This window comes from Gavia stellata, chromosome 22 (genome assembly GCF_030936135.1).
Source record: "Gavia stellata isolate bGavSte3 chromosome 22, bGavSte3.hap2, whole genome shotgun sequence".
NCBI classification, from domain to species: domain Eukaryota; kingdom Metazoa; phylum Chordata; class Aves; order Gaviiformes; family Gaviidae; genus Gavia; species Gavia stellata.
The window spans coordinates 3,557,172-3,583,233 of NC_082615.1; the positions used below are offsets into that span (position 1 = coordinate 3,557,172).

At 41.4% G+C, this 26,062-nt stretch overlaps 1 protein-coding gene across 1 annotated transcript in view; it reads right to left on the reverse strand.

Annotated features, from left to right (window-relative positions):
• The window catches only part of LOC104262903 (protoheme IX farnesyltransferase, mitochondrial), a 108,384-nt gene that overhangs the window by 72,676 nt on the left and 9,646 nt on the right, over positions 1 to 26,062 (reverse strand). Inside the window, exon 4 of the mRNA XM_059828110.1 lies at positions 23,649 to 23,773. Coding sequence (XP_059684093.1) covers positions 23,649 to 23,773 — 125 coding nt within the window. The remainder of the gene's footprint in view (positions 1 to 23,648; positions 23,774 to 26,062) is intronic.

Consider the following 26,062-nt stretch of genomic DNA (forward strand, 5'->3'; position numbering starts at 1 on the left):
TATTCCTGTTAAAGACAGCAGAAAATCTACCATTGATTTCTGTTGGAGCAGACTTTGGCTAAAGAAAATGCAGCTACAATGACCTAACACACTACCCCACGCAAGAGAACGGAGCAGAGTACTGCACAAGGTATAAATAAACTTTAAACATCGGGAAATGGATCATTTTCTAAGATCTTTTACATGGTATGATTAAATATAGAACGTAACTTTTTTATTAAAATCTTATTTTGCTAATCAAAATAGGGATTTTTTAATCCCTCTCCAAATCGCTCCAAAGAGCATCTGAAAGCTCAGACATGCTGCTACTCAAAATATCTTAAAGTCAACATTAGAATTTACTTTTCCAGGCAAATTAATGTTGTTCCTAATATATTATCATATTTGCTGGCCGAAAGCTGTTCAAGGCATGAAGGCAATTAGTTCAGATAGCGCGCTTCAGAAAAGGACGAAGAATCCCCCGAGATTACTAGGAAAAAATGCAAACGCTAAGGGCATGTTGCTCAATGTGATACACCCCCCAACAACCAAACACAGATGTACGATTAAAAGGCCAATTAAAGGAACATTAACCTTTAACCAAAAATATAACAGTAGTTTAAATTAGTCAGGAAAGTCAGAGCAGAATGTTATTTCAAACTCCTTTTCCTATGCAGCCTTCTTTAAAGTGTTATCCATTCATTTTTGTTTTATGAGGGCAACACTACCCATAAAACTAACATTTTTGAGGTTAACACATGGCTGACTTGGAGAAACAATGTTTTCACAAGAATGTTAAAAAAAAAAATAAAATCAAAAAGCCAGACTACACCGCATATCTGCGACACACACTTTACACAAAGTTAAGGTGGCAATGCAAGTTTCAACCAGGATTCACTTTTGACTGGACCAGATTTATCAGTAAAGTAGGTATATGTTCATGCAGCGTAGTTGGCCACGTGTTTCTAACGCTCAATCCCATAATATTAAATTCTAATTTCAAAAAAACAACCATAAATGCTCAAATACAGAGGTTATACTGAAGTTTAATGGTTAAACAGAAGGCGTTCAACAGTGTACTGCGTTAGGTGATCGAAAGGCGTACTGGCATAAAGTGAACTTTGGAGTAACATCTAAAATGGAGATGAAATAGTAAAATGCGCTCATGTTAAGTCGCTTAAAATAAAAAATCAAAGTGGTGAGAGATGCACAAAATACAGGGAGCAGGAAAAAAGAAACCCCACCCAGCAATGAATCGCCAGAAGCGCTTCTTATTAACTGCAGCAGCCCGTTACAGGCGTTTTTCTAATTGCCACTGAATTAGCATTTCCTATCCCAGCGAGAGCTCTACGGGGCAAACACTTGAATGGAGCCTGCTTGATGGCTTGGCTCCTGCTCGAGGTGTAACGAACAAGATTTAGCGAGCGGAGGGAGCGGCGACAGCCCGGGCCGCCCAGCACCGGGCCCCCAGCCCGCGCGCCCACGGCCGGCTAGGCACGCAGCCCCCGTCCCCGCACCTCTAAAACAATGTATTAATTATGCATTCGCCCGGAGTTTGGAGACTGTGCTTAATATGATTAGTGCTGCTGTCTACCCAACTTAAGTGCTGACGTGTATTTTAAAAGCTGAAAGTAGAGCGGATGTCTTCTGCTACCCAGAACATTAGGTTTGAAGGCTTCTCAGAGGGCAGAGAATAAAGATGAAATCTTTTCACAAGTGGCATAAAAGAAATGCCAGTACTCTTGCACATACTCCCTACTAGTACAGCTCTGCCTTGTTTTCTGGTGGGGCTTTTTGTTGGGTTTTTTTGTTGGGTCTTTTTTTTTTTTTTTGCTATTACCAGCACTCTTTTCCTGTAAATTTTTTTATCAAAAATATTCTATTTATTATGGGTCTCTTAGACTCTGCCTAGCTTCTTAGCGTGCCATCTAGTATATATGTAGCTTCCCGAGTCAGTTCTCTTAAAAATAGTTTAATAACAGTAGTCAACATTTGGTTTTGATACTGTGTGAGCAGGAGAAAGAATAAGTCATTACATTAACGACTTGAAGATACTTACTTTAAGGAAAAGGTTAAAAAAAGGAACAAAATCTGCCTTGAAAATTATTTTGACAGTATTTTGGTATTTAATGGTATACTTACTACCATGGCTATTTGAAGTATCTGTCAAAGGAACTTTTTACTTGCGTGCATTTGCTTGCAATCAATTGCCAAAGAGACTCTAAAGATGAAGCTAAATGTTAAGTAAGGTTAGCTCTCAAGAAAACAAATCCTACTAATGTCCCAGGAGTAAATTTATCGTCCGATTTTTGAAGCTGTGATCTGCAGAAGCGTAGGCCACTAGCACAGCCCATGAACTTGAAATTAAACTTCAGAGGGAAAACTTGACGCTCCGAATTGTTTTAATACAATGAAAGAAAAAGACAGCTTCAAAAGTTAGTTTTATTAACTGTAGACAAGATCCTTGAACAGATCCTTAGCCGGCACACTCTGGCCGGTGCTGTCTTACAAGACGAACCCGTGGCGCTGAGCCCCGCGCTGACCAGATACGCCATGCGTGCGCTGATCACGGCTTTGGGAGGACCTCCCAGAAAGACAATCCCATGAAATAACTCCCCTCTAGCAGCATCAGCTAACAGGGCACATCTATGCCGAACACAGTGTCTGAAAAATGAAATACTTGCCGACAATTTAAAGCAGAAACCCACAGACTACAAGACGACAAACGGAAAACACTTACTGCTCAGTAGCTGGTATTGGTGGTGTTTGATGCTCGTGCTACTCCAGGCCAGCAGCAAATCTGTTTCTGTCCTAGCTCAAGTGGTCTTTGGTAAAACTAATATTCCAGAACAAGAAAGGAACTTGCCATTTATATGCATGAAAACATTTTCATGCCTCGGATAGCAGTGAAGTTGCTTTCTAGTTGCTACGCATTTCCGAGTATTTTTGCACCAGCCACTGGAGGAAAACCCTGTACGGTGAGCACTTCCATCTCGCCAGGATATTCATGCTTTGTTTTCACTGCATCTGTTTTAAAATATCACAGAAGACTCAGTGTTGAAAGCTATCGACCAGACGAGCACCCTATTCTCTCCGCATTCAGGCCTTGGTTACGTTTCTAACGCAGGCTGGTGCCGAAGTTTCTTTAACGGCTTTTCAACCCCAGAAACATGCTATTCTATGTCTGTGCTCTTTGGGGCATCGCACACAACCCTGCAATCTCTCAAACCGACCCATAAATGAAAGCAGAAAAGTCGAAACGGGCCATCGGGAGCCTACGCTACCTGCAGCTGTTACTTTGGAGCAGAAAGATTAAAATTTCAGCAACCGGGTCTTTTCCACATCCCGCTGCTGGGTCCTACAGGACGCTGATCCACAAAAACACCGACCGCGGCCTGTTGGATAGCGCAAGAAAAATAGCCGTGGACCCATATGGTTTGACTTAACATTAACCGATTAAAGGTATTTTGACTAGTTCTACAGTTAAATTACATGCACCTGTTACACCCATTAGTAGCACCTACACCCTACTGCAAACACAAGGACGCTGGCCTGCGGATGTAAAACTCAAGAAGATTACGTTTCACATGTTTAGCACTGGAACAGAGTAGATTTGTTTATCAATTTCACAGTTTCCTTGAAATAAACCATTTAGATTAAAATAATTCCACCTAATATGCCATAAAAATAACATTTAAATACTCTAATTTATACCTTTTTCTATAAATTGTACTATTAATTTTATGATCTGTGCAAAAATAATTTATCAGCATCCAGTTTTTATTATGTATTTTCAGGTTTTCCAGGACCAAACCATATGAATTATGAGAGACAATGTTTCTGCCCTTCTAATAGCTTTAATTTCAGTAATTACTATAACAAATAAAGCCAGTCTATCTAACATGTATAAACTTTTTTGATGTACTAATTATTTTCGCTCTGACAGCTGGTCACCAACGTAGATGCTTTTTTCCTGCTTAGAAAAAGGCTGCTCCTTTGGTTCACACGCTAGCCTGACACTGATTCAACTTCAGTTTCAGGTCCATTTTGGGAAAATAGAGAGATAAAAGGATATTGTGAACACAAACACGGTAAACAACGTACTGGGGGCACATCAGTGCAGAAGGCAGGTAGCTATGACACGTTTCTAAAATTCTCTTTGCCTTTAGGTTACTACAGAACAGCAGACATGATTTTCTGGGAGACCAAAACCATTTTATTGGAGCAAGTGATACAGTTTGTGGGGAAGAAAGAAAAAAAAAAAAGGGACAAGTTTCTAAGAACACTCATGATCCTCCAGATCCGAAACAGATGCAACTGCTCCGCTGAGCCGGGGCAGGGGAGGAGGTACGTTCTCTTTTGAGCCCAATGAGAAAAGACAGGACAAACACAGTAGTACTGTGGAAGGCAGCTAAAGCATATATGCATTTCCTCCACCCAAATAATAAACACCCCCAAACGGGCACTAACGACAAAGAAAAAGACTGCAGTGACTTGGGAGAAAGTCTGATTTCAGAAGCAGAAGCCATCCTTCTAGGCAGACACACGGAGCAAATTTTGGATCCCTTAGATGATGGGTTAACCTTGAAATCACCACGCTGAAGGCTTCAGAGCCTCCCTCCATCCACATTGCAGCTGAACTTCTTCTGACTTCATGACAGGCGTTTAAAAATCAATATTCCCATGTGTCAAAACCAACACTTCAGTAATTTGGGCAGCAAAAGCATGCAGCACTCTCGTTAGGGTAAGGCTGCTCAAAGTCATCCGTGTCTTCTGCAGCAGACTTGGGCTCGCACCTCCCTGTTGGCTCTGCTTAAGCTCAGCACAAACTGCACATGCTTAACGTATGTAAATCAGACCTCCTCTTGATGTCCCTACATCGATAATGTAGGGTATCTAAGTGTGTAACTCATATCTAACTTTAAAATATACGGCTCCTACTGCGAAAACTACAGGTTTGCACAACCTTCCTAAATGCCTCTGCGATACGTAAGAAATTCAGAGCCCTCCAAATGGGATTCCCAACCTGTTTAGCTGGGACTCACATGAGCAAACCAACAGGAAGGGCTAAAAAGAGGGGTCCTACTGAGATCATCTTTCTGTTATGGACTGAAGGGTCTCACTGGATTACAAGTGCCACCGGTACCAGGCTGACGGGCACGTCCTATCCTGGACGACACGTCTATGGCATCCCTTTCAAAAGGTGCTACTTCTTTTTCTTGGGATGAACAGGAGGCAGTGGTGGCTGCAGTGACCCTCCCTTTGTAACAACAGCTCAACACTTCAAATTCCACCTCGGAAAGATGGTTAACATATTTCACAATGGTAAGATCTCAAGATCTTATTTCACCCAAGAACAGGACGCGCTCAGATGGACAGACCACTTGGCTTTCCTATCAACCTGTTCAGACCTTTAAGAGTGGAAGCTGATAGTGAAGAATTGCAGAAGTACCTTAAAATACCAGGTGAGTAGATACCCAACGAGAGGCAGAGGCCAGTATGTATGGATAAATGTAAATCTTATGTTACCCGTGGAAAAGAAACCAATCAGCTCTGAGCTATTTTCCCTTAGAAAGGACACCACAGGGTAGGGGTAGGTCTACGAAAGAGTCAGTCACTTTTCAGAAATTATTTTAAAAAGAAAAGTAAAACAAAAGCTAGAGACACTGTACCAGAGATAGTTGATTGTTGTGATTGATTACTGTCCCAAGAGGTCTCATTTAATTTTAATTATGTTAAGGACTTGATTAATCAGATTTGCTGTTCCACTCACTAACAGAGTGTGCGTATGTGCGCACACATGCACGTGCCTGTTGAGGGAGAGTTGCTGCCCTGCACGTACATTGCCACTGTATAAATCCCTTCTATACTCTTCTACATCCCTGTCTATACCCTCAGGGGATGCAGTTCGGGTCCCCCTTCCTCAAAGAGATGCTAGCAAACCTAGCAAAGAAAAGGCAAAGGCAATCACAGGTACAGAACAGCTTCCATGCAGGAGAACCAAAATGGAGGAGCTTTCTTCAGCCTGGAAAAGGGCAAGCGAGGGAGAACACGAGAGATGTCTACAAAATCATAAATGGCATGGAAAACCAACAGGGAGATGAGTGGTCATTGCCTCTTGGACAAATCCGTGGAGGAGAGTTTTCACAGATACAAAGACACCATCATTGTTTCAAGGAGTCCCTGACACAAAACTTGCTGGAGAGTCTTCTGGAGACTTGTTCCTTCATGCCTGTGCTCATCTTAACCTTAAGTATCTACTACCGTATACTTTTGTTACTGATTTTCACCTACCGAAGCAAAATACCCTTTTCCACCTCCACTCCAAACAAGTGTGGCGGGGAGAGCTCAAGGGACAACGAAAAGGAGAAGGAAACTCAACAGTGCAAAAACGGGGAAGACCTGGAGGCACTGACCAGCCTTCTCCAGGAGTGCCCACCGTCCCCGCGGGCACCCAGGGAGCTGGCAGGTACTGCCCTGTCATGCTCCACGGAGGACAAGAAGAAGGTCTCAGCTCCTGGGACCTCCCACGTCAGGCATCCTCCTCCCAGCACTGCCGACAGCCAACAGGGCCAGGAAGGGATTAATGAGGAGGTCCTGCGACCCGATGGGTCTGAGACAGGAAGCACATCAATGAATCCTGCTGAAGAGAGAATCCTTGTGTCAGACAGCCCTTTGGCCTGACCGGGGATGGTCTGTCTTATGTGAGAAACTAAGAAAATAAAGCTTGATTATGATTTAAAAAGAAGTGGGGAAGGCTCTTTTCAGTTGCTTATAGAAATGCTGTTTATGCTTAGCACTGAACAAGCAGTGAAAAGTTGCACTTTCCCACGTTTTTCTTAGGGAGCGTTGAGCAAACCAGCCCCACCTGCGACGATGACAGATCCTCAGCTTCAGAGATGCTCTGCGGACCCTGCAGTTAATGCTAGTGACATCTCAAGCCATAAAAGTAGACTTATGGACATCTACTGGAGCACTCGGCATCCTACCGTAACAACCCCTCTTGAACAACTCAGCAGCCCGGGATCTGTCTGCCGGCCCTCACATATAAGAACATATTCATAAATAAGTCAGATCCCATCACAATTAAGCTACTTTCAGTATTCAAGATCATAATCAAAATCAGAGAGATGATTTACTCTGAAGATTTCAAGTGACATCTGCTGAAATAAAAATATAGTTTGGGAAAAGATTGTAAAAAGATGACTACGTTATTACCAATAACTTTTACATCTGTCATTAATTTTCACTTGGTTTTATCTGCTCTCCTAGTCTGCATCCAATTTCACATTGACTTGTGTTTTATTACAATCCCAATGCGGATCCCATCAGCCGAAAAGACTAATAATTGCCTATGAAATGCAGCAAATAGCAAGGATATTGTTTCCCTTTACTTAGCAAACCATAGGGTCTTTAAGCAACTGGCAAAAAGGAGTATCAATAGTCTTTAAACTGTCTCTTTCCAGAATGCAAAAGGCAACAAATATGTAGGTATAAACCAGAATTTTCCCCCAAAACCTGGAAAGCGTTAATTAAGTTACACTTCTTGAACCGGTTAGTGAATGACGTTGAAATGGCACAGAAAGACTTTCTGGCACAGCGTACCCTAGACAAACTTCCCCCAGTGACCATAATTTGAGGCTACTTTTTAAAGGGCGTTTTAAAGCTCAGCGCTACAGAGGACTGCTGAGGCCTGTAATAGTATCTCTCTTGCCTTCCTCCCCTGAAAATACACCGAACTCAAAAGTATACATTTAACACCCAAGGGTCCTACCTGTCTTTAAGGAATTTTTATGAAGTAGATGGCTACCTCAGGCTATTTAAGTACTTTGTAGTAAGACATCAATGGCATGTATAGAGATATCCCTTTGATCATTACACCATTGGAAAAAAATAAGACAACCAACCCTAAATCTTCACCGTATAAATTTACACTTGGAACTCAGCGACGCGAGAATCACCATACTACAAAACCACAAATAGCATTCAATCGAGCCTCTGTGTTCTCGCCCATGTGATAGCCTTTGATATTCCCAAGGATGAAAAAAGAATACATTTCACTACAAAGATGATTTGTGAACAAAGCACTTTTTAATTTTGGTCTCCTACTGAAGAAAAAGAAATCAAAAGTTAAAGGGGGAAATCAATAGCTAGGCCAATTATTAACCAAAACCGACGATAAAGGAATGAAATTGATATTTTCTCTTTTGTAATTTCTAGCAACACGTTTCAAAACTTTTTTGACTCTTCTGTTTTTCAGTTCAGAATTAAATTATGATAAATATGCGGTGGAATTTAAACCGCTTTCATTTACACTGCCTGCACTGAAGATACAGTACCATCTTCCTTTAGCTGTATAATGAAAAGCCTCAACAAAAAAAGAGTTACAGAAGTTTTATTTTAAGGACTGCTCTTGAAAAGCGAGAGGATGTGAACATCTGTGAAAAACAAGTGCAGAAAGAAGACTAAGATATGTAGATAAATCATTAGTTATATTAAGATATGAAACAGGCACCCAAAGAATGGCATAAAATGTAAATGAACTTTGGGATCTGGTCTCTTAATTTGACAGCTGTTTGACAACTGCAAAATGGAAAACTGACCTCAGACAACTGTGTATAAATGAGACTATTAAGCAGAAGAATTTCACATGGAATGATACAATATACACTGCAGTAACTCCTCACATGGGAATAGATAAATGCAGACTGGAATTTTTATTGTCTTTGAAGGTGGTGATGTTAAAAAGACTTGAATTTCACAAAGAGGAGCTGTATGCTACATTATCACAATTAATGCCGCTTTCTGAAATACAACGACTGTCGCCTACAGAAGTCCACTCACACATAACTCGCAGGCATTTAAAAAAACATACCCGATGAAGCAGCTCTGGAGACATGGAAGAAAACATCTCCTGCGTTGGGGCTGCAAATCTGAAGCCAGCAAAAGTATGCAGTGACTAGGTCACGGGATAACTTATTTGAGGGGTTTCTTTGGAAGTTACGTGTAGTCACAATTACGCATGGAAATATCTATCACCAAAGCAGCACCAGAACAGACGCTGATCCCTGGAGAGAGTGGCCTAAGGAAATATTCTGCAATTTGGGCCCCCATGGAGGGACCTTCTTGGAAAGAGTGGCGAGGCAGCAAGGGGGAAACTTCTACCATGACTGCCTGAAGCGTGGTTTAAATCTGATACTCACATCAGTAATAGATAATTAAATAGAAAACAGGGAAAAAGCCTACTTTTAGATGTAACCAACCATTTCTACACTCATAGTTCTGCTCCAGATCCCACTGAAAAGGGCAGATCTTCCAAGAGCATCCCCAAGCACTACTTCTTCATGTTCTCTAGCAGTGCAGAGAGCTATTTGTGATAAATACATTTCATTCCAAAGCAGTTAAGCACTTGGCTGTTTCCTTTATTTCTCCCTTTGGGACAAATACTTAAAATCAGCCTTCCCTACCTTTGGTTTTTAACCACAAAAACACCCCAACCAATACCACAGAGGTTGCACAACCTGCAATAGAAGAGGCAAAAAACCACCTAAGCACTTGCAGTGAAATCCAGACTTAAAAAAGAAAGGTTACAGTTCTCCAAGCACAAATGGTTAGCAAGAACAGCAGGCAAAACAAAGCAGCTTTTGGGGGTCAAGTGAAACTAAAGGGTGGATTTTTGGATAGAAAAGCTATTTGCTGTGCAGCTCCTTTAATTTTCAGTAGCTGTTTGGTTTTTGGATTTGGGTTTGTTTGTTGGTTTTAAAATCTCATGTTCAGTTGTATGTCTCAATGACATTCGATTTGTTAGTAACTAAAATGAAACTGAAAAATAAACAAAGCAAATCTCAAAGACGTAAAAGAAGCCACGAGCACCATCACCAACACCTTTATCATCCACACCTCTTACAGCAAGGAGTCCCACTGTAACGGCACACTGCATGAAGAACAGACTCCTTTTGTTCATTTTTAACTTGCCTTTTGTTCAAAGTTCTCATTCTTGTTTTCAAGAGACAGTAAATAATAATTTCCTAAACATCTTCTCCCTGTCAGCTGTGCTTTTACAGACCTTCATCACACTCTGCCTCACCTACTTAATGCTATACAGAAACTAATTATGGCATTGGATTAATACTACTGATTTATTCTTACACAATCCTGGCACAAAACCAGCTCTCGGAGTCCAAGATGACTAATCTCTAGATATCACCAGAGCGATGGAACCACATCTGCATGACAACTTGAAGAAAGTTTGTGCTTTATAGGTTATCCGTTTTCTCTGACTCTAGCAGTACTTCTAATAAAATATTTTAACTCTCCCTACAAAACCTGCCCTGCTCATAAGCCTCTGCATCACCTCTTGGCCCCACTTCAAAAGAAACTTTAGAAATATCCAGATCAGGAGGGAGTTAAAGTCAACCGTCATCCTACAGAGGAGGCACGAATGATTTCCACCAGGAGTGGTCCTCGCTCTGAAGACTTTAATTAAGGATGAAGAATGTGAATCCAACACACAGATCGCAGTTCAACGTTTACCACTTAAGGCTGAAACTCTGCCAGATGATATTCTGCATTTGTCCGTTCCAGACACTGCTCTGCTACTTATCCACAAACTCACAGGAACCTTCTTCGGAGCGAGAAAAACTGAACTGAGCAGAGATGGCCAGGCTGAACCAGGGGCTGTCCTCCGCCCCGCACGCTCCCGCTGTCGGGAAGCTGCCAAAAACGATGATAGAAACACTTTAGGAATCGAGCTGTAACCAGCACAGGCAGCAAGTTAAACACAGCAGAGTCCTCCGCTGCAACTTTGTTCTGTATTTCCAATTCAGTTCCCCCGCCAAGACCATTTCAGGTAAACATTTTTATAAAGGATGCCCTTCAAAGATAATATTTTGCTTTTACTGCCCTTTAATAAACACAGGACATTTTAAGTCTTAATGCACCTTGTAAAAGATTATTATTTTTAAAAGTATCTAATTTCAGAACATAAAAATGAGTTTGATGCTGAACTATTCAGCCTGCTTTCAAATGCCATCACCTTTACGATACTCTCTGAAGTTAAAACGGATTGTCATGTCTCTGTTAGGAGCATCAACATAAATCTCGACTGTAATAAGAAACAAGTCTTAAAAGGAGGATTATAGGGACAGATTTTCATCTTCTAGAAGTCTGGTTTACTTCAAAAATTTACATAATCTACACAGATCCAGACAGAGTTAGCTTTTAGTGACCTGAGAATACCAAACCTCAGAGATTTGCAAACATGTTTGGTTTAAAGTCAAAGCTTATATTATTAAGCTGCTATAACTCTTACATTTCCATCCACGTGTCCCATTTCATTTCTTGTCCTAGTTTAGTGATACTTCCAACATGCCCTGTGCTTTTTAATCTGGATGATGCACCTAATGATTTTGGTATTGAAAACTAACCTCCTCCTTCAGTTTCCCTGCAGATCTCATAAAAAAACAGAAGAAATGGATTACTGCCCAGAGCTGTGGTTTACTCGTTCATTAAACAGCTTACGCTTAGAATCCTCTTAAAAAGTCACTTAGTGGTAAATGGCTATTCGACACTACAAATAAATTTTTTAAAAGAATTTACTAGAGCTTTCTAGTCATACCAGTGTTATAATCCCACTGGGGATACTGCTGAATTTTTGGTGCAATTTGGACAGCCGTTTCCCAACAGAATCCAAGGAATTGTGGAGCAATACGTGTATGTTCAACAACTTCCCAAGGAATGTGTCAGACGCTCATCTACTTAAAGCATGACAAATTTTAAAACAAAAAAAATCCAACTGTCAGCAACTGTGGGTAGAAGAGGTCTTTTTAGGACAACTGACAAATGCCCCAAGAGTCGGCAACATCGATATCATACATGCCACGTGTGCTCATCCTACCATAAATTAGGCAGATCACGTACTGGAAACCTTTTGCACAGTGCAGGCACGCTTCCAAGAAGCAAGCAACATACCTTGCTAGTGCCTAGAGCAACATCCAACCCAATCGGTGAGCAGAAATATAGGGAAAAATTAAAAAGCATTTTATGAGTAAGAATTTTAATCAGCATAAATCAACTCTCGGTGACTTTCTTGTTTCTTCTAGGATGTGACGTGTGTTGATTTTCAGCAAACTCCAGGCTGACGCTAGTAAGTAGCCTTACCAAAAAACACGAGCCTTGACAAATCTTAATACTTCCTCCAGCACTTCCAAGGTTCAGTTAAGTCACGTCCAGAAAGAAGATGGATGGTCCTTGAGTTTTTACATGCTTAATGCAGCTTGTTTCTATTCAAGGCTACATCTCTCATGACAATAACTACCTTCTTTGATTTCTACAGACTAATCAACTCACTTTTCAATCTTCCCACTATGCTCCCCTGAAAAACTAAAGTATGCGACTCAGAGAAGTGTTTTGGTTTTTAAAGGCAAACCCACGTACTTTCACACTCTGTAACTTCCCAGATTGAGAACTCTGCAGGACACGCATCATTACCTTCTTACGCTGGAAAATCACCAGACCCTCAAGACACTACTGCAATACAGATATTAAATACTAAAATTTTGTGCTACCACCACGGGTATGAAGGGAACTTGTATGTGCCATGATCCGCAGACTCTACTTCAAAGACCCGTTACGGTGCCTTCAAAAATTTAATGTTTAAATGCCACAGCACTGACACAGGAGCAGATGACTGCTATTACATATGACGGGGAGCTTTCAAAACTGGAACCAAACTCACCTATTGGTGCATCACTTCTGTCAGAGCGCGCTTTATCACGCTCTCAGTGACCTGCTACCCTGACAATCCCAGAAGTGCTTTTCCAAAAAACTACTTATGGAGTTTGAAGGAAAAATCAAAAGAATTATGTCACTGTGAGATCTGTGCCAAACTACCAGGAGAGTTAAATTCTATATAAAGATAACAAAAAAGGATTAACGTGACCAAGGAAAGAAGAGTTGAAGTAATTAAGCACTGCATACCACACTGTCATCAGACTTTCTAGTATTAGTCATTGCATAGGCTACAGAGACATTCACCCAAATATGCACTACGTATGCACGTGTTTACATCAGACCCCTACTGAACCCTGAAATACAGTTACGCTGAGCTTCCCCACATGAAAAGTCCCTCAGAAACAAGAGTTTCGCTGTCAATAAAATAGTGCGTCTCTTCAACTTCAGTCGCAGCAGTCCTAGCAACTGCACAAGAACAATCTTTTCCACTTTCTGTGGGGAACATCCACAGCAATCGCTCCTTCACTCTCCCAGGAAAATGTGTGCCAAGACCCTCCTCAGCCCTTTCCTCGTAACCTAGAGGTATCTCTTCTTCCTTCTCCTCCCTCTCTGCTACAACAGAGAAAGAAATGATTCCCTTGGGACACCTGCCTGTCCAAAACCCACTACTGAGCTCTGGCAGATCGGGTCAGCAGAATCAACTTGGCACTAGGCTCTACTGCAAAATCTCGCAGCTTTGGAAAAAATAAGTCAAAAGCCACAGAAGGTAAAGTAACGTCTTGCAGCCCATACAAACAAGAACATTAGGAGTGCTTGCTCCAGCCCAACTTGCCCTTGCCAATGCTAGTCGCAAAGCACGATCAGCGCTCTGCCAGCTAGGTCCACTCTTCACAGCCACAGTCATCGGTAATCAGAGCGTGTAACAAAGACAAAGCAGAGTCAAACTTTGCATTAACAGCAAGGACAGTCATGCAAAATTAAAGAAAGAGAACTTTTACTCTATTTTCCTGCACATAAATCCTCTCCAACATTATGAAGACAAAGTAGAATCTGAACTCATGGCATTTACGCAGTATTTTTTAACAACGGAAATCTGAAGAGAAAACCCTAAACTAATTCAAAAGGAAAGGGATTGTTAGAACGCTCTGGGTTTGTGTTTCAATGAGCTATTCCCTAAAGAAATGGCATTGGTAGGCTGTTTCAGGGAACCAGGAAATCATTTTCCTTAACCCTTGTGAGTCATACTTCACCGCACACTCGTTATTTTTCGTACGGCACAGTACACAAGGTACTGGATTGCTGGTTTTGAAACTGTCAGGAATCTAACTCAAGGCAATAAACAGGATGAATATAAAACCATTTAAATTACAAAAAGAAAATGACATTTCACTAATTATCTAATAAGATTAGAATTTAATACTTGCATTGCTGAAGAAATTCTCTGATTTGGAAAACATCAAAACATGTACTTAAAGACTGACAAAAAAAAAATGACTAGTTATTTTCACTTTTCCTCTTCTAAGCTTAGAAAGGCAATACCCCTATGGATCAAAAGGCCAGATAAATCTTATTAAGTACTAGGTTTTCCCTTTTGTCTCATGCTCTCTCCACATTCCATCATTTCAGTCCTTTGAAATTCCTTTGTTCTGCCTGTGATCAGGGTTTCCAGGGGAAATCTGGCATTGGATCTAAAGGGAACCCCACACCACTGAAGTATTCCTGACAATTAATCATTTGGCAAATTATTTCTTTCTTTTCCCCTACCCCACTTGCCCCTGTATTTCCAGAGAACCTTTTGTTGCGGTGCTAATGAGACAAAGCTTCCTGCGGCATCAAAACGCATTGTCTTGAGGATTCATGTATGCACAGAAGTTAAGCACTTTCAGCAGTTACCACCCGAAAGTTCCTGCCCATCAGACTGATATTTCAGAGTAACAACAGGAATTTTCTGTGTTCACTCTCAGACCGTATCTATCACCAAAGCCTATGCGGATGAAAGGACCGTTTCAGCCGGGGAGAAAGAACACACAGGACCGCAGGGCTGTTTCCCTTGCGCTGTCCCAGCAGCAGTCCCCGCAGCCACACCTTCTCCATAAAATCCCCTTTACCGCCCACTTTCTGGGGTTCATTTAGGACATAAGCTGCTCGCCAACAAACGCAAGCAGGGAGAGAAAGTGGGCACCCAATACTTACACTGATTGCCCTGCTAACTAACTAACAATGGGATGTACTTACTTTGTGCATCTACAGAAAAAATTTCTTTATCAAATCAGCAGGCGTGACGATCCATAAAGAAGGGGCACAACATTAAATCTAACTTTTTATCCACTCTATGTTTTTTTGTTGGATTTTAATATATATGAAATGGACCATGAGAGAAAGAATCAAACCAAAACATTTAAACTCCTCTAAAACCTGAAGATTTATGCTAATAATGAATGCCACAGAGGGAGGGACAGTAGTAAAAAAGGATGCTGTTTTATTTCTTTTCACTGTCTTTGTTGAACAGCACACTCTGGTGACTGGGGTCTAAGTGCCCCTCCCTCTAGGGCTACGGAAAGCCATCCACTTTCTTTCGAAGACTCTTCATGTACCACACTCACACAACATGCATATCACACACACAGAATCACTAAGGTTGGAAAAGACCTCTAAGATCATCAAGTCCAACCATATGAGGAAAGAGAATTTCTTCCAACAATAGTATGCATTAATTTATAATATTTTTCCAAGATCCTTTATCAAGTTTCCGTTGTAGGTCAAATAATTTATGCTTTGCCAAGTTAATCTCCGCATTTAAAATTTATCGGTCCTTCAGAGGTTGGTTCTCATTAGTGCTCATCATTTTCACTGCTCATGAAATACATCCTCACAAGCTGAGACATTCCTACTCGGTATCAAGGATTCCTACAGGCTAACTTGATCTAACTGTTGCAATTATGAATCTTCTGACGGAGCCGTAAGTTATGATCCTCAATGACCACTAATGAAGGTTGTCTAGCAGTTAAAATATCAAAGCAGCATATATCAGCACACTTTAGAGCACAAGATAGACTTCCAGTGTTGCACTACTTTTATATTTATTATATACTGTAAATTACATCACCGGCTGCCTCCAACACTGACAGTCCTGTACTCCAGAGTTAAACACCAGGTTTTAATAACCACTCCTGACAATCTTTTGATCGCTGGGGGGGGCAGATGAAAGGGCTGGCCGCCTGCTGCAGGCAATCTGCTCAGTCAAAACAAAGGGGACTTCAGAGAGAGACAGAGATGCATCAGGTGTTAATCTCAAATGAACAACCGGGGTGCGGGCTGATGGCCTCGCTCGCCATTTCCAGCCGAAAAAGGGTAAGCGCCTGCCGGTGGGCTCAGTCGGGATGCACGTGGGAAGGTAAAGGTGCTATTAGCTAGGAATGAAATATTTCGATTTGGAACCCCAAAACCTTGGAAAAGTCATTTTAGGCTCTTTCTAAATGACTTTAATCACTCAACTATTTGATTTTTCAAATACGCTATACGGAACAAACTTTGTTGGTATCTAAAACAAGTTCTCTCATTCAAACAAGACAGTCTAGTAATCTGCTAGGGGAAGAAGCAAAAAAAATACATTTTCAGAATTTTCAAAAAGTGGACAAAATGGAACTTTGAGGAGATGACTTGGGGAAAACCTCCTGCATTGAGCGGAGGTGGGTCGGATGATCTGACAGAGGTCGTCTCCTCCAACCTGCGTCTGAATGAGAGCATGTTAACAACACTAGTGTCAGAATAAAAATTTCCCACCACCTGCCTTCAGACATTCAATAAAACACGTGTTTGGTAGGAAAAGTTTAGGCATGATGAGATAACACCAAAAAAGCACTTGCTTTGGGGGAATATAAAAAGAACTATTGCTGTTCTCTCTTTTGTGTTGAATTTCTTCACTGGGAAATAAAGAGAAAGGGGTCTGAGGGACTGCCAGACTCCTGCTATTTTTCTTTTCCACTTCTTCAATAATCCAAGCATCTATCACTAACCACCACTTTCCGCGCATTACTTCAGCCCTCGTTTCATTTTTTTCTAATGCTTCAATCCTTATAACAGATTTCTGTATAGATTTGCTCAGAAACCACAGCAGCGCTCTCTGAAAGGAACACAACTACTAGTGTCACATCACTTTATTTTTCACAGCCACAGAAAACAAACAGTTTAGTTGGGGTCTAATAGTCCAATGTGAACCATTTTTACTTCTATGATCAAAACCCTGCATTGCACATCTCTCAGGTGGGGAAACTGAGAAACAAGTAGTATTGCAGGGCCTCTGATCAAGCTAAAACTAGAATATTTATAAAACTTGCAGAAAAAAAAGAAGATACAAGTAAAAAAGTCTGCGCTCACAAGATAGGTGGGATTCAACCACATACAAACCTCCCATGTTCCTTCTCACTCACAAAAGCTGTTTGATGGGGCAGGGGACGACAGGGGAAAGAAGGGTTGAGTTAATACTTAAAAACTATTTCAGACACTGCATCTCACTCACATAAAATCATCATCGTTATTGCTTGACAACCCTGAAACAAAATGTGGAGCTGATAAGGAGAAATCTCCACTCCGCCATGGAAGCTGGCGGCACATCTCCCAGCCGCCCTCCTCCTCCCAACAATGCAGGTGTTCACAATAACTAATTCCTCATGGGTTTTTTTCCCTCCTTGAAAAATGACTTACAATTTTTACTGGCCCAGCAAGCTAAAACAGTTACAGCCAATATATCTTGAGAGAGGAACAAGGTGTTGGACTTCTAACAATCAGCGCCATGCATTCTTTCGTAACGTTTACTTCAAAATACCCTCAAACTTACTTTTTCCTACTCCTTTCATCCTGTTATGTGACCTTAAACATCAGGTAGTTCAGAAAACTACAAATACACAACAAACATCAACTCGTTATGACTGAGCACAGGAATACAAGCACATTAGCATGACTCAAACTGATGACGCTGTTGCTTGACTGTCATGGTATGAATGGTTTATCTGAATTGGATTAATTGGCCCGTTTTATCCCCTGGAGTCCAAATATTGCTGATTAACCCATATTTGCAAAAAACCTGCAAAAACGTTGGCTTCAGACCATCCGTATGGCGAACCACAGCTTCATCTACGGGCAATGGAGGCACGCTGAAGATTACAGAATGTTACTGTATTTGTAAGCTCCAGTTGACCTTTCTCTGGAAGACGGGGCAATATTTGCTTATCTAAGTAGGCTTATTACTTTTTTAGCATTTTAAGTTGTTTTGTGAGTACTGGTCCATCAAGCCATTACAGAACAGCAAAACATCACAAAAGGTGAAGACTACAGCTATCCTTCTGGCAGCTTAGAGATAGTAAGTGGATTAAAAACCGGAGGAGAGGCAGGTCTATTTTGACTTTAGCCTGGTGCCCGTCACTGCGGTATCCAAATGACCATCCCACTTTGTCCTAACACAAAAGATCACACACAGCATCCGCAGGCTGGCATCGGAACTCAGACCCTGAATTTCACTCCATTTTTAACACCAAACCCACTCTTCCCACCCATCACAGCTACACTTCTAAGGGATCGCCGCTGTCAAGAAAGGGTGACGTTAAGAGCAAAACGCAGCCATCAGATCAGACCCTGAAGGGACAGGGATGTTAACTGTTCTTACATTTGTTCTCTCATTGTGTTCAACGTATTTACTATATTTCTTATTTTCAGCTCACTTCAGCTAAGATATTCAGTCCAGTCTGCTTCCTTTTCAAGGTACCACCAGTCAAATCCAACCACATCATTTTTCCTCTCGGTTACTAAATTCAAACCATTTTAAACATCCTGCTTTCATCTTTATAGCTCTCTCCCACTTTTTAACTGTGCTGCAGTTACAGAAGAAGTACTTGACATATAAAACGTGCATGTGATTCCTTTAACATTTTAATGCTGTGTATTGTGTTGTAAACATCTCTTCATGTTTTATCTCCTCCTCCATAAATCAGAGGCTAGTATCTTAGAAGTCTCAAAATGACATGTTTTCTCCATAATATAAATGTAAGACTACTCCTTGAAACTTGAGTCAGCTTTTGAAAATCATCAAAACCCAGAGCTACGAAAAAGCAGGTTATCAACTAACTTAATATCAATTTCTCCCACTCCACTTCTATGACAGCATGAGTATAGCATGGGAAAAAATAAGTTACAAAATTGGTCTTCACGAGTCAGAAAACCAATGTTTTGATTATTCTTTTTTGTCACTTGTAAGGAGCAACCCTAAGGTAAAATACCTTCTTGTCTATCCATATCAATATACAACACTGAAAGAGTCAGGAAAGCGGGCAGTATAAAAGTGATATGCTAGGAATAATTACTTGTTTTATTCAAGATGAACATGCAGTGTTTACAAGATGAAACGCGAGAACATATTTCCATTTCCTTACCATAACTGAAATTAGTAAGACTGATCTCCTGTAATGAGATTTTTCCGGTGGTTTTGGCTAGCTTAGTAATGTTACAGTAAAAATGTGTCTCAGTCTATTCCTTGGTAAATGCATTAAGTGATTTTTAAACTTATTTTTAAGTAAAAACCACTGTAAAATATTGATTATTTTGAAAAGATAGAACACCAATAAAGAACACCCATCCAAAACAATTTGAAGTTACTTCTATGATGGAAAAAAAGAAAGAGCGCCATTAGAAAAAGACTAAAAAAAGAGGAAAGCAGTTTTAGCAGGTGGGACTGACAAGTGGTGACATGTTGTAGTACAATACTGGAGGGCCGAAGGATGTAATGCAGTGTTGCGTGATGTGGAAGAGACCCAGGGACCACTGGATTAGCATGCCACTAAAATGCTAGATTAGGTGCGAAGTACAACTCTGAAGTATTGTGATACGAAGGAGTGAGGCAGAGGCAGAGCTGCTGGTAGAGGACAAGAGAAATAAAACACTATCTTTTCTTTGGCACCTCCCAGCAGGAGTTTACTCCCTTATAGCCCACAGACCCAACACACTCTTACAGGAAAACCAAAGGGCCTCCGTTATTTATCCGGATCCCCAAAATTCATAACATTTTCCACCAGCCTGAGAGATTCTGTTTCTATCAAACTACTGTCTAACATAAATTATTCCAAGATACCTCTCTTGACATTTTCTACACAAATGCTTCTCGAATGACCTTGCTGTAGACCAGGCACCACGTTTCCCCCTAATGCAAGCCCATGCTCAAGTACTTTTTATCGCTATTTCCCAGAATATATTCAAACACAACTTTTTCACTGTCATTTTGTAAAAAAAAAAAGTCATGATCATCTTCAAAATAATTATCCAATTTCACAGAATTGTCATAAAAATACATTATTTCTACTTGCATCGGAAAGTACAGCTAGAATTTAGAATTTACAGGTTATGAAACTTTTTTGTAAATACATGCCTTTGGTTGACGAATATCCAGATTGTACTTCTATAAACAATGGAAAAATACAATGTTGCCAAATCCCATCACTTTTTTATTATTGCTTTCTTGTTAAGGACAGTGAAAGTGAGGCAAGAACCTCCACTCTGGCAAATTTTTGTAACTTTCTAGCTCTTGCAGTTAGGAGAAAAATGTTTAAAATATGACATACAGCCATGTGAAATCAAGAAAGCAAGTGATAATTAAAAGATTATTTTAGACCAACTTCGTAAAGACACAAAACATAACTTCTTGGCCTCTGTGTGTTATTTAGCATAGTCCTGGCTCCCTCCCCAGTAGTGAATTCAACTTAAATAGTTAATTCAACTTAAATAGTTAATTCAACTGAATTCAATGGGGGTGAACTGGCCTCAGCTCCCACCAGATTGCTAAAATGAAGTGGTCGAGAGAAGGAAAAAAAACCCAAACAACAGAATCTGAACAGTTAAAAGTTTGTATCAATATTTCCACAAATATTATGAAATCTCTATTACATTTTCACAGGACCAGGCTCCTCACATCCTGTCCTAAATCACGGGGAAGAATCTTACACAATCGACACTTTACCTTCCCACAACATACTTGAGGACTGTAAATCGTGAACACAGATTTATCAGGGAAATGAGGAGTGGGAAAGACGAGTTGCCCTTAAAGATGTACAGATTTATAGCAATATGGGAAGCGGAAAGACGGTTATCATATAAAAAGGTCCTTAAGGGATAGCAAGGAGCAACAAGGGAAACATGAGTCATGAGCTGCCAGAGAAGAGGATGCATATGGGGAGCAATGGCCAGAGCAAAGTAGCAATAAAGGAAGTTCCAAGTCAAATGTGCTCCTTCCCAAAGGTCGAGACGGATACCCAAGCTTAAAGTATTTATAGGAAATGAAATTCTCAGCCAGTTCAGACACTGCACCAACAGCAACACCAGGAAAGGGACACTCGCCGACTGAAAGGATCCATTGATAAACAAGGTCATAGACCACAGCTCCCTTCTTTTGTTTTGTTACTAGCTCTGCTTCTTTATTTTCCTTAATAAGAGTAGTTGCCTTGAAGGTCTGGCTGCATAGGCAAGTGGCTCAACATGAGCAAGTGTGCAAGCTTAAAGCGTTCAGCTGAGATTGTGAAAGACAGTTTTACACTTTGTGAGGCTGGAGTAAGCTTCTCTATTTAAGGGCACATTAACAGCTGTGCCTATGGTGAGATAGCAGTGAGTAAATAGTGAATTATGAGCGCAAGCACAAAGTTATTGCACTCCTAACTTTCCTTTCCCATCCTCAAAAGCGTCAAACTCCAAATTACGGCGCAGGATTCCTGGTACTCCCAAGTATCTCAAGATTTTAAAAAGCAAATGAATTTTTAATATTTAAAAAAACTGTAGTAACGGAAAAAAGGGAGGAAAAAAGCGTACCTCGAAAATTGTACCAAAACCAAGACAGCTTCACCTTAGTTACAACAGCCTTTCTACCCAGACTTTATGTGAAAAATACGTACATGATAATCAAAAGTATACTTCAGAAAATAGTGTGACTTCCTTAAAATTATTTTTCAAGGTTACCTAAGTGTTTTCAAGTTAGGTAGGCAACCGAAATATTTCCAAGCAACTAAAAATCATGTAGCATCCTTCCTATTTTGCAGAGAAAACAGACATGAAATTAGCTGCCTACCCCAATTTTAAGCTCAGTGAAAAAAAACAGGAAAACCTGTACTTAATTCAGTCTGAGCAAGAAGCGTGCTTATATCACAGAATCGCTACGGTTGGAAAAGACCTGTAAGACCATCGAGTCCAACCATCACCCCAACCCCACCATGCCCACTAAACCATGTCCCACAATGCCACGTCCACACATTCCTTGAACACCTCCAGTGAGGGTGACTCCACCACCTCCCTGGGCAGCCTGTTCCAACGCTTCACCACTCTCTCAGTAAAGAAATTTTTCCTAATATCCAGCCTGAACCTCCCCTGGCGCAACTTGAGGCCATTTCCTCTTGTCCTGTCACTCGTCACTTGGGAGAAGAGACCAACACCCACCTCCCCACAACCCCCTTTCAGGCAGTTGTAGAGAGCGATAAGGTCTCCCCTCAGCCTCCTCTTCTCCAGACTGAACAACCCCAGCTCCCTCAGCCGCTCCTCATCAGACTTGTGCTCCAGACCCCTCACCAGCTCCCTTGCCCTTCTCTGGACACGCTCCAGCACCTCAATCTCCTTCTTGTAGTGAACACAGCATCTGAGGTGCGGCCTCACCAGCGCCGAGTACAGGGGACGATCCCCTCCCTACTCCTGCTGGCCACACTATTTCTGATACAGGCCAGGATGCCGTTGGCCTTCTTGGCCACCTGGGCACACTGCTGGCTCATATTCAGCCGGCTGTCAACCAGCACCCCCAGGTCCTTTTCCGCCAGGCAGCTTTCCAGACACTTTTCCCCACGCCTGTAGCGTTGCATGGGGTTGTTGTCACCCAAGTGTAGGACTCCACACTTGGCCTTGTTGAACCTCATACAATTGGCCTCGGCCCATCGATCTCAAAAAGCACATCGGGTGCCTACAGCTGAGGAGTTAGAAGGTGTAAACATGAAAGAGCCCAACTCAATCAAGGTGACTCCAGGATGTAGATCACAGGAAACCTCCATGCCCTGTCCCATTAGCAGGGCCCCAGGATTCAACCCCCCCCATCTCCCAAGTGATTCCTGGAACCATGAAGTGCTATCAAAGGTGGCACTGCTACAGCCACTTCTTTTTCCAGGCCACATTTACAACTGAAAGTGACCATGGCTACTATGCTTTGTAACTCTGTTCAACACCACAAGTCTTCTTACAGGTTCACTAGTTAGGCTCTCCTTTGGGACTTAGGAAGAGCCTAACAGCAACTTTGCTTCACAGCTAGATTGCAGGAGAGCTGAGAGATCAGCATCAAGCTCCACAGGCATGTTCACACATGCAAGGAAGCTCAAATTCAGGCACCTGGAACATCTCTGGCATGAAACAGCTACCACACGATGGAGATTTTCCGTACATTTTGTAGATGCACAGGAGATGCCCTGATTCCAGCCTGAACAGAAGGACACAAACCCCACCAAAGTGCCACTACAGACATTTAGAAAGGTGCGCTGAGCCATTCTTCAGACAGCTCTGACAAGGTCATGCAATAACGCAACCGAGGAACCAGGCCTGTAAGGCTGGAGCCCCGATGGCTATTCTTACACTCCAACTATGCAGTTCTTCCTATGTCATTTGCAGTGACCCAGGCCTGGTATTATCAAGATAAACATTATTACTGGGAGGCTTAAAACCTCATCAGCTCCATTCTGAATAAACACACTGTGCCTAGCAACTATACTTTAATTCACAGGCATATATCCCTCCCGCGGTGTCAGTTTTAGCGGCTCAGAGCTCGTGCGGCAGCTGAAGGCACAGCACTCCCAGCCATCCATTTACACTCCTTAGCAGCATTTCAGAAGCCAGGACGACACCAGGTTGCGGCACAGATGAAGAGATGGACTGACCTGATTGATGGAGTTGGCAGCACAGGACGCCAGACCAGTTCCGAGGGAGGCGAGCAGGAAACAGGTCAGGTCAAAAGGGACCGGGGCCATGGCAAAGCCAGCAGATGTGGTGCTTACAACCAGAGCTGCAACACAAGCGAGAGCACAGTTCAAGGCATCAACAAGAAACCGTCTCCGTTCTACAGACCACTAGAGTTAAGGTTTACAAACCCTGCAAGAACCCTTGTGCAGATTAACTTTTTACTACTTTTATGGATCAAAGTAACTCACGGAACTGTGTACAATTAATACTAACACTCTACATAAAGGCAAAAGTGACAAGGAGAACCTTCAGGTATGAAATGAGAAACTCAGAAGCATCAGCACATTAGTAGAAGAGGTGAGAATAAAACTTATGCCTGTATTCCCTATTTTATTGATTTGCTACAGGATCAAACTGCCTCACGCAACATGTACAGGAGACGCATCTGTTCCAGTAACTCAAATGCCATTGCAAAGTCTAACATGGAAGAAAAACAGTAAGAAAAATCCCAAATTGGGAGATATGCATTATATCAAATTATAGCAGGAACTTAAGCAGTACAGACACTCAAAAAGAGACTCAGGGCATGTAGGCTACAGCTGGTGAAGCCAGTAACATCACTGTGCAAGTATCTGCCCACACTGTTCCTATTTGACATGCTCACTTCAGGCAGCAAGTACAATCACATCATCAGATGGACCTAGCAACATTTAAAGGCCTCAAAATTTCAGTGGATTAATAAAAATCCATTTCAGTTTTGTCATCCAAAATTATAACTTTAGTACAGTACTGCAAGTCACATCCTTAAAATGAAAGTTACTCAAGTCTCAACCCTAATATTGTAATTACCCAAATAATAGGTCTTACAAACCTCACTTTTGGCAAGAAATAATACACGAAAAATTTCTTCTACGATAAAAGTCAGCACATTTACTGACTATCTTGCTCATGACCTCAAACCTTACAATCTAAAATTAATAGTTATTAAACACTAAGTATTTAAATAATACTTTGCATGTAATTACATGTTCCAGATCTCAGCTAGCTGAAATCAGAGAATCAAAACGCTCTTATCTTCCTGATTCCTACAAAGTCTCCTGTTTGCCTAAAGTTAAATGACAAATAAATAACCATTGCTGACTGAAAATACCTGGATTATCTACTAAGCAGCATTACTTGAGATGAAAAACTAAATGTCATGGCAGAGACCTGTCAGCAAGCACGCACAAGCAAAGTGCTAATTTTAAGAACTGTGCCTGCGTAAGAACCTTAGGATTTAATCCTAAAAAGACAGTGAAGAAAACTTGCTGCTCATCACAACTTTTCTGTAAGCATTAAAATCGATTCGCAGCTGAATATTATTATAATAATGTACATAATATTATTATAAACATTAATTATTTCGCCCTGTTACGGATTCAGAGGATGCAGATGGCTGTCGCAGAAGCCGGCTGCGAGTGCGCTGCGTCGGGGTCTCTGCCTGACACCAAGGTAAGTCCTCTGGCTTTGATTCCCCACGAGAGCATCACCGAGGGCAGCCGCGGCCCCTTCAGCTGCTTCCAAAACACACTGACTCTGTGACGGAGCCTTACCCCTCTGAGAGGCTGTGAAATAACCACAGATTCTGTAACTCCACCAGACAGACTAACGGACATGCAGGTACTCATCATTTCTGAAAGACCGGACCCCGTTTATTATATAAATACAACAGCATCTTAGTTTCAAAACTCGTGGATCCTTCTTAGTAGAGTGCACAAGAAAATATGAAATGCATTGGTTTACAGCCGATAGAGTTAAATACACTGAAAAGATGACGGCGAAACAGTGGCGTTTGCATTTCTAAGAGTGATTGCATTCATTTTTTTGCATAATAAATCACACATTCACTTCTGGACAAGAGTTTAATTAAAACTTATCGTAGAGAGCACTTTACACCAATTTATTACGGGAAAACACCAACTCATTTAGCGAAGAAGAAAGGTGGAGCAGATTGGCAAACAGTCAGTGTAACATTACCATTACACTGACCTCAAAGAAATTCTAACACTGTACAGCTACAGCACTAATTAAAGTCCCCATTGATTTCTCCAGATTAATTTCAGCCAGTCGTTTCAGCGTGACTTATCAGGCTCTCATTAAAAAAGGTTCTAGTACATCCTCTCGCTTATCCCATTGAAACAGGTATTCTCAGTCGTTTGGGCAGTGCCCCGAACACAGGGCATTCCCGGCTTGTCGCATCGCCCAGCGATCCAAATGCAACCCGTTAAGAGTAAATAAGAAAATGTTCCCTTTGGATTGGGAAGTTTATTTTCTTTTACTGTGGAAGCAATAATTTACTCGTCTACTTTCCTCATGGAGGAAAAGTATATTTAATTGAGATCACATCAAGGGA